This window comes from Acinonyx jubatus, unplaced genomic scaffold, assembly GCF_027475565.1.
Source record: "Acinonyx jubatus isolate Ajub_Pintada_27869175 unplaced genomic scaffold, VMU_Ajub_asm_v1.0 scaffold_21, whole genome shotgun sequence".
NCBI classification, from domain to species: Eukaryota; Metazoa; Chordata; class Mammalia; order Carnivora; family Felidae; genus Acinonyx; species Acinonyx jubatus.
This window is the reverse complement of record NW_026463940.1, coordinates 180,294-190,409: the sequence shown is the minus strand read 5'-3', so window position 1 is coordinate 190,409 and position 10,116 is coordinate 180,294. Positions and strand designations below refer to the sequence as shown.

General features: G+C 41.4%; 1 gene segment (V, D, J or C); it reads left to right on the top strand.

The window, feature by feature from the left end:
- The first annotated feature begins 8,758 nt into the window (after window positions 1-8,758).
- On the top strand, window positions 8,759-9,560 carry LOC106978260 (immunoglobulin heavy variable 3-48-like). The segment is given in 2 exon segments: window positions 8,759-8,899; window positions 9,001-9,560. Coding segments are annotated over 2 exon segments (591 nt in total).
- The last annotated feature ends 556 nt before the right edge of the window (window positions 9,561-10,116 follow it).

Below are 10,116 nucleotides of genomic sequence, written 5' to 3'. Positions count from 1 at the left end.
ATAATAAACGTTAAAAAAAAAAAAAAAGCAAGATGGTTCCTGAGTGGCCGTTTCTGGATGGCTTCTGTCACTGAGGATGTTTTCTGCATACACCCATGTTGTGACGTGTATCAGTCCTTCATTTTTACATTCTGATTAAATGTACATAACATTTACCACGTAAGTCACTTTAAGCACACAGTTGTCTGGTATTTACTGCATACACAGTGTTGTACATCCATCTCCATAAAGTTGTCAAGTTTCCCAAGGGAAACTCTGTAGCTATTAAGCCCTAACTCCCCAGTCCCTTTACCTCTTGGCCCCTACAGCCACATTATATTTGGTGACCCTGAGTTTGACTTCTCTGGACACGTCACATAAGTGGAACCATACGGCATTTTTCCTTCTGTCACTGGCATAGTTCACTCAGCATAATAATGGCAAGGTTTAATCCATCTTGTAGCGGGTGTCAGAATTCCTGTCCTTTGGAAGGCTGAGCCATATTGCATTGTGTATAGACCACCTTTTGTTTATTTACTCATCTGTCAATAATCACTTGGGATGCTTTCATCTTTTGGCTGTTGTGAAGAAGCTGCTATGAGTACAGGAACATGAATATGTGCCTTGCTTTCAATTTCAGGGTGTATATGTGCACAGGTGGAGTTCTGTGTTCATTTTCTGAAGAACCACTATACTGTTCTCTACAGATGCACCATTTTACTTTACTCCCTTATTACAGAATAATATTGGTTTTTTTTGTTAATCCATTCACTCACCGATAGCCATTTTCATTCTTTCTACCAATTGGCTATTGTGAACAGTGCTGTTATGTATGTTTGTGCACATGCCATTTTTAACAACTATTTTTTTCAATCCTTTAGGGGTGTGTATACATCTAGGAGTAGAATTTTTGAGCCATGTATTAATTCTATGCTTTTATATTTTGAAGGAAATGCCAAACTATTTTACACATAGTCTCCACCACTTTACACAAGCAAGGTTGAAGGATTCTAATTTCTCAAGAACTTAACTACCATTTGTTATTTTGTAGTTGTATTGATTATAGCAATTTTTTGCATGTACAATTGTATCTACCTACGGTTTAAATCTTCATTTCCATAAGGAGAAATGATATTCAACATCTTTTCTTGTGCTATTCACAATTTGTATGATCTCACTGGGGAAAGGTATATCCAAGTCCTTTGTCCATATTAAAAATTGGGTTGTCTTTTTGTTGATGAGTTGTGGAAACTCTGTATATATTCTGTATAACAGACTCTTACCAGACAAATACTGTGCAAATATTTTCTTCCATTATATGCATTGTCTTTTCACACTTGGTATAGCATCTTCTGATGTACAAAGGTTTCTAATGTTGACAAAACTCAAATTATCTATTTTTTCTTTCCTTGTTTGTGCTTTGGTGTCAACTCTAAGAGCATAGCTAACCCCAATGGTCATGAAGATTTATCTCAATTTCTTTCTTCTAGAGTTTATAATTTTACTTCTTACATTTAAACTGTTGATCCACTTTCAGTTGATGTTTGTATGTGATATGAGGTATGGACCCAATCTCATTCCACTGCACATAGATATCCAGCTGTCTAGCACCCTTGGTTGAAAAGACCATTGTTTCTTCCATGTCACATTGTCTGCCCTTGTCAGAATTCAGTTGACCATAGAGGAAGGGGCTTATTTCTGGTTCTCGATTAAATCCCACTGATCTGTATGTATATCTTTATTTTTATAATGTTTATTTATTTTTGACAGAGAGAACCCTTGAGGACCTGAGAGAGAGGTGAGACAGGAAACTAATTGTTGTGCAGGACAGGACAGCAACAGGACAACCTGTTGTGCAGGTCTATCCAGTGCTTTGGATAGACCTGAGAATGATGCATTTCTTTGACCTGTGGTTACTGAGTTGTCCTGTAACTTGATTATGTTCATCTAAACTCATAGAATCTTATAATAAATATGGTCATTTACCATATTTAAGTTACTTCTGTAAATATCTCATTACCTTGATTATCAGATAGAATTTTCTAAAATTATTTCTATAAATACTTATGCCTTCACACTCTGTATTGTGTTCCTTCTTAGCTGGGTGGTTGTCTGATGACTGTATAGAGTGGATAGATAGGATGGACCAGTTGTGTATGGGGGACAGATTTAGTTCAGTTCATGAAAGTGACAGTTTCTAATGCAACACTGTGGGGTCAAGGGGCTGAGATGGGATGCAAAATAATAACATGATGGGAATGAACTCAAGGCAATGGTGGAGAGAGTCTGTCATGTTTTACCTATACAGTTTTTCCTCAATGTGAAATATTATTAGGAGACCTGCCAACCTAACAAACTGTTGTTAAATCCACAGGAAATGAATGAAAGAGTCCAGAAGGAGGCTGGCAGGTGGTGGATGCAGGGATGGAGCCTGGTGGGCAGAAGCCTGGTGGTTGAGCAAGGGCCTGGAAGGAGCTGTAAATGTTAGGCCAGAGGGACAATGGTCCAGATCCAGGACAGAGCTCTTGTCCCTGCACATCCCAGAGCTCAGGACATCCTGGGAAGGGAGACCCTGGGAACAAATGGGAGTGGAAGCCAAAGCCCCAGAGGGAGGAGGAATCTACAAGCAAGCATGTGCTACCCCATGTGGAAGCTGTATTCAGAAAATATTGAAGTCATAATTATTTATTTTGTATATCTAAAGTTGGTGTCAAATATTCTTTTCCATATGAAAATATGGTCTTTTAAAAAATATTGCCAATAGTGGGTAATTTCATTATAATACATTCATAATGATGTGAATCCTCTATAATGACTTTAATATAACATAAAATTATCTATTATCTATCATCTATCTACCCTCTATCATCCATCACCTATCCACTTATCATCTATCTACTATCTAGCATTCTGATCTCTATTTGAAGTCTATTCAGCTAACTCAGCATTTATCCTCTTGGCACATGCCTTCAGGACTATGAACACATTTTCTACCATTTCTTTAGGCTCCGGATGTTTAGATTCCAATGATGTCCAGGTCAGCCAATCCATTTTCATTAATGTGGTTGTTTTAGTGCCATTAACTTCTTACCTCAGATACTGATGGTAGCTGTGCCATATCAGTGAAGAGTCCCCCACTTTTCTGTGAAATCTGTGCCTCCTCCCTGAATTAACAGCCCCTTGTGTTGGATGGGGATTTCTCAGGAGATGGAGACACCAGCCATGCATGGGAATCATATCTGCAGGTGACAGAAAAGTGCCCATGTCTTGGTGTCTGTGCACTTAAAGATGTCAGCACTGCTTCCAAGCTTTGCAGATGACTGAGGAAGCAAACCCCATCAGCAGAGAACCATCAAGATCAGAAGTCTCCAGGTGTGCCCATGCTTTGCAGGTAGTTGTCAGGTGAGGTTAATACATCAGTGTGGAAACTAAAAGAAATATGATCCTGGGAACAAGTGTCCTTTGCTTGTTATATTTACACCAGACTGGACATCAATATAGATTTTTCCTATGCAGTTATGTGAGGAAGGACTGTTAAAATTGAATGTATTTAAAGACTTGATTTGGAAAGTTTTCTGGAGAAAATATGGATCCCTTCAAATATCTTTTGGACAGATAGAGTATAGTGAATTGTGATCCACTCATTTGTTCACTATCTGATCAGAAAGGTGAGGCCATCACTTGACCTGACTCCAACACAATTCATAGACCAAATGCTGCCTTGACCGAGGACCAACAAGCCTGTGGATCCACAAAGAGATGCCCACAGGTGGACCTGGAAGGACCAGGGGAGCCTGACTCAATTTTTGTCCATTTATAAGGACATGCTCCCTCCCACACAGGCAAACTTCTCAAGATCTAGAGTAAACTCCAATCTCAGGGTGTGGGAGCCCACAGGTCTCTCCTCAGACAGGGCTGAAGTCCCTAAGGAATGCAGAACTGTATTCGAGAAACAGAAGAGACTGTAGGGCCTTCCTTGTGCCTGGTGAGAGGTCCCAAAGGTGAGGGTTTCAGATGTCAGATGTGGGATGATGGGAATGGTTGTGACTGCTGGTGACTGGCCCATGCTGAGTCTCCTTGTCCCCAGGGGTCCTGTCCCAGGTGCAGCTGCCCAACTGGTGAGTGCCTTGCACACCCTGAACCTCGCTGGCAGCATCTTGGGGTTCTCCATCTCAACCAGTAATTTCTGGTGGAATTGGATCCACCGACTCCAGCAGAGTGGATGCAGTGGATGGTTCACATACTATCCTATATTCTATATCACATACTAGGGTCCAGACCACAAGAGCCACATGTCCATCACTTAGGCAGTCTGTTAGGCAAGAGGAAGAGGGATAAAGCAGGTGCTGGCCACCGCCTTGGAGGTTTCCCCAGGATTAACAGCCACACAATGAGAACCGCCTCTAAGTGTGAACAGGACAGGATAGGCCTAGCCACAGAGCTGGCTCAAACACCACAAAGGACTTCTGAGAGCTGAGCATGGGCACAAAAATTGCAATTTGCCCTTAGGTTACCTAAAAGTCATGAGGGGGCATTCAGGATAACAGGGGTAACTGAGATCTCCTGGGGTGCTCAGGGTAACAGGGGGAGCAGAGGACACAAGGGTCGCTCAGTTCTGCATTGAGCACTCAGACCTCCAGGGGGATGTTCAGGTCTCCATGGGGCATTGAGGCCACTAGTTGCCACTCAGTTCACCTGGGGGCACTCAGGTCATCAGGAACACACAAGACACCAGGAGCCATGTAGGTAACCTGGGGGTTCACAGGTCTCCAGGGGGCACCCAAGGTCTCAGAATTCATATCCAGAACCAGTGTTTCAGGGTCAGGTTTCCTGTGAAGCATCTTTCTCATCATGCCCTGCAAGCTTCATCCTGACCAGTAAACAGTACACACTGTTTCCTAAACCATTTACAAACACAGATGTCTTCTAACATTTAGAGTGAACAGTCATATAGTAGTGCCGACCTTGACAGAGACCAAGCTTGGGGATAAATCAACTCATATACAGACCTGTGCCTCACAAGTACACGGGCCACCATTTAAAATACATGTAAGTGATTTTCAAACAGAGGAGACTGACTCATTCAAGTGATCTAAATTTAATATATTTGAGCAGCTCCTCTCTCCTTTTACTTTCCTTAAGGTTTTCCTTTGATGCCCATGAAGAGAGACCATGAGTAAAGACCCTTGTGGTTGTCGAAACCCCACAGCTTCTTCATCAACTCCACGACTTTCTCTCAAGGATTCTCAGTATATACACGTTCCTGTGAGAGAAAAGAGTAGTTTCTACCCTTCACTCCTTTTGTTCTCCATCCAGTTCAGGAAGCCAGAGACAACCAGTGGGGAGGCACACTGAGTCAAGTCTTACAAAACAGTCAGCCAGGGGTCCATTCTACTTAAGTAGTTAAGGAATCATCCACTGGATCCACCTGTCTCTGCACCTCCTCTCCACAGAACATGAGGCCCAGACCTTCCTCACACTCAGCTGGACATGAAGTCAACTGTATGGGAGCAGATTAGGAACTCAGTTTAGTGGGTTATTTCACCGCAGTTTTCCATAGTAGCTACACTATGTTGCACTCCCATCAAGTGAATTCTAGGATTGCCTGTTCTCCACATCCTCAGCAACACTTGAGATGTTCTCGTTGTGTTTGCCTTATTTTATAATAGCCTTGCTATCAGTTGTGAGGTGATATCTCAGTGGATCGGGGGTGGAATTCTCTGATGATTAGTGATGATGAACATCAAGTCATATGCTGGATGGACATTTTTTCAACCTTAATAGCGAAATGGATATTTACATGCTTGACAAAAATTTTAATCAGGTGATGTGCTTACTGTTATGATTATAATTGTGATTTTTGCTATTGATGTTAAGGAGTCCCTCCTGTATTTTGGACATTAACTCCTTTTCAATATTTTTAATGTAATGTCTCCCATTTCATAGACTGCCTTCTCACCCTGCTACTGTATTCTTTGCCCCCTTTCTAGTTTGATGTAGTCCCCCTTGTCTGCCATGGTTCTCTGTGATTTTGCTTTTGTATCAAATAAATCATTGTCAAGCGAATGTCATGATGTTTATCCTGTGTGTTTTCTTCAAAGGCATTTTGGGTCAGCTGTTCTGCTTAATCTTTAATCCATTTTGAGATTTGTTTGTGTTGACGTATATGTATGATGCAAGATTATGGCCAAATGTCATTATTTTGCATGTATATATCAACACCATTTTTTAATGTTTCTTTTATTTTTGAGGGAGAGAGACAGATCATGATCAGGGGAGGCACAGGGATAGAGGCAGACACAGAATCCAGGCTCTGAGCTGTCAGCACAGAGCCTGATGTGGGGCTCAAACCCACAAATCATGACAACAATACGTGACTGGAAGTTGGATGCTTAACTGACTGAGCCACCCAGGCGCCCCTAGTCAACACCATGTTTAAGAGACACGATCCTTTCCCCACTGCGCATTGTTGGAAATCTCATGGAGGATTTGCTGACTGCATCTGCACAATTCTACTTCTGGGCTCCGTAATGAGCTCCACTGGTCTATATGTCTCATTTCATGCCAGCAGTACACTGTTGGAGTTAATGTACCTCTGCAATATATTTAGAAGGAAGAAGTGTGATGTCTCCAGGTTCTCTCCTCTTCATGATTTGTTTTTTACCTCCATGTGTTATGTGGTTCCCTATGAATTAGTATATTTTTCAGATTCCTTTAAAAAAAGTCACTGGTATTTTCATTGAGATAAAAAGATAAATATAAAATTAACATAAAAAGATACAACAGAGAAAAAAACACTATCACAAATACAGAAAACAAATCACCTTAATTAAAATTTGAATTTGGAAAGATAAGTGAAATTTAAAAAACATAGGTAGCCTAGAGAAATAGGTAAGACTCAAACAAATGCAATCAGAATTGAAAAAGGAGACATAACTAAAAACATGAAAAGGATCATAAATGAAAAACTTAGATATTTATAGGTCAACAATTAGATCACCAAGAACAAATTACACATTTTCTAGCATTATATAATCCACCAAGACTCTTCCATGCAAAATACAAGAGGAACAAAACAAAAATTAGTAAGAAGATATCCTTAATATAAACCTTCACCCTCCAAAAAAAACAAGGCTTTATTAAAATTCTACAATATTTAAAGAATAATTAATGCCAATACTTCTCAAACTATTACAAATTGCTGATGAAAAAGACCACTCCCAGATGCACTTTATGAGGACACCTTTACTCTCACAACAAAGCCAGAGAAACACACCACAAGAAGGGAAACTACAGGCCAGTGTCTCACATACACATACATGCAAAATTCCTTGATTAAGTCCGAGCCTACTGAATTCAACAGCACACTGAAAGGATCATACATGATAATCCAGTGTGATGCATCCCTGAGATGCAAGTTTCCTTCAACATACACAAATGCAAAAATGTGATGTCCTCCATTAACAGAGGGAATTATTGAATCAAAGCCATCCTTAATTTATTCATAAAATCATTAGACAGTTTTTTCATGAACAAAAGCACATGTTCATCATTTAAAGTAACTCAATTAAAAAGGAGAAGGAAATTACCTCCACATGATCATGGCCACTATGAAAGCCCACCTCTGACAGCATATTGAACAGTAAAATACTAAAACCATTCCTGCCATATCAGGAGCTGGGCAATGATGGTCATCCCCAACAGAGGTATTCCACATGATAACGTGAAGAATAACTATGCTGCCTCAAACCATATCATCGTGTCACAGTCCTTATTTGGATGAAAGTCACGGGAGAAACAGCCAGTCCAAGGACACTCAGACCCTCCTGTGTCCCTTGACAGCAGGATATAAATCTCCCTTGGGAAACTCCCTTCCCTGTACCAGGAGGGGAGAACCATCCATAGAACCTTAATAAGGAAGTCAGGGACAAGAAGGTTGTGCAAACAAACCTAGTTACTTGACTAATTAAATACCCAAAAACCACACCTTTGCCTTGACTCTTGCCAAATCCAATGTTTTGTTGTCTGAAAGTCACAAGTGCCACCTGCTTTGTTCATTGTCTGGGTGTCATATTATTAGGAAGCCCAGGCACTTGCAAAATGAAATTTATTCCCCCATTTAGACCAGTCTTATTTCAATTGAATCCTTAGACAGGATGAAAGCCCAGAAGAAAAGAAGGGAAAAGCATTCTTCTCCTACAACTGGAAGAAGTACCCACAAACTTTGGAAATAAAAAGAAATAAAATACATTTAAATCAGTAAGGAGGAAGGAAAATTACTTCTTTGCAGATGACATGATCTTAAACATAACAAAACCCTAGAGATACCACGAAAAATATTAGAACCAGTTTTTTAAAATGAGGAAGAGTGCAGGATGCACAATGAGCACAATGAACAAAGAAAATAAATAAATAAATAAACCACCTATGATTCTACACACCAGCATGGAAATACATGCAACACAAATAACAAAATTATACAAGTGAAAATGGCACACAATAAAGTATTTGGAATTAAGCATCAAAAAGGATGTAAAAAAATGCATTCTGAAAATGACCTATGTTGATTAAAGACATGTAAAAATGCACAAGGGCCTGCAAATATAACTGTGCTCACATATTAGAATTCTTCATATTGTCACAGCACCATCCACACAAACTAATATATAAGTGTGTCCAGAATGGTCGTTCACTTTTAAAGAATCAAATCTAAGTGTGGAGTTTGATATATATGTCAGAGGACATGCAAATAGGGCCCTCTCTATGATGATAAAACCAGCCTAGCACCGACCCTGCAGCTGGGAGAGGAGCCCCAGCCCCAGGGGTCCCAGGTGTTCCCATTCTGTGATCAGGACAGAACACAGACACCTCACCATGGAGTATGTGCTTGGCTTGGTTTACCTTGTTGCATTTTTAAAAGGTAATTCATGGTGAACCGGAGACACTGAGTATGTGAGTGGATATGAGTGAGAACCAGTGGATGTGCGACAGTTTCCTGACCAACATGTCTTGTGTCTGCAGGTGTCCAGTGTGACGTAAAGCTGGTGGAGTCTGGGGGAGACCTGGTGAAGCCTGGGGGGTCCCTGAGACTCACCTGTGTAGCCTCTGGATTCACCTTCAGTAGCTATGAAATGAGCTGGGTCCGCCAGGCTCCAGGGAAGGGGCTGCAGTGGGTCACATATATTTATGATGATGGAAGTAGCACATACTACGCAGACTCGGTGAAGGGCCGATTCACCATCTCCAGAGACAACGCCAAGAACATGCTGTATCTTCAGATGAACAACCTGAAGACCGAGGACACGGCCACATATTACTGTGCAAGAGACACGGTGAGGGGACATCACTGGGAGCCCAGACACAAACCTCCCTGCAGGAGGGGATCAGCACCACCAGGGGGCACACACTATGCACAATTCTGCTTTGTGTTCCCAGGAGCAGGTGCAGATGGAGGTTACAGGCAGGTTTCCTGTCAGGGTATGGGACTTCCTCTCCACACAGCAGTTTCTCCAGTGGGCCTCTCTGGACACAGGATTCTGTACTTTCCTGTTCATTCCTTGACTTAGAAACTTTGCTGTAATAGGAAAACTACACTAGCATGCACAAAAGACACAGTTGTTTGCACTTGCTTACTTGTCCCTCAATATGAATGAATTATGAATTTCCTGAGGCACAACAGCTGACCATTAGAGGAGTCCCAGATGCACTCCCTGTGCAGCCAGGACCACAGGATCCCACAGCTCCTCCTTATCCTCAACCAGCCCTTGTCCCAATCAAACAACGTGACACTTCCCTCCTGGCTCTTGCTTCTCAGCACTTTAAATGAGCTACAGCTTTATTCAATTCCTCTTAAGAAGAGATAATTCATCTCCGTGTATTAGTCAGGATTCTCCCGAGGCACAGAGCCCAAAGCACATTGGTTTACATGACTAAATACATTGATAAGCCCCACGTTCCACTCTCACATGCTGGAGACATAGGAAAACCAGCGGTGTAATTCTGAACTACTGTCTAGTCTCAGAACGTGGAGAGCTGATGATGTAACTCTCAGAACAAGGGTCGGAGGAGACCACTGTTCCAGTTCAAACAAGCACATGGGAAGTAAAAATGGAATTCTTCCTCCCTCTGCATCGGATT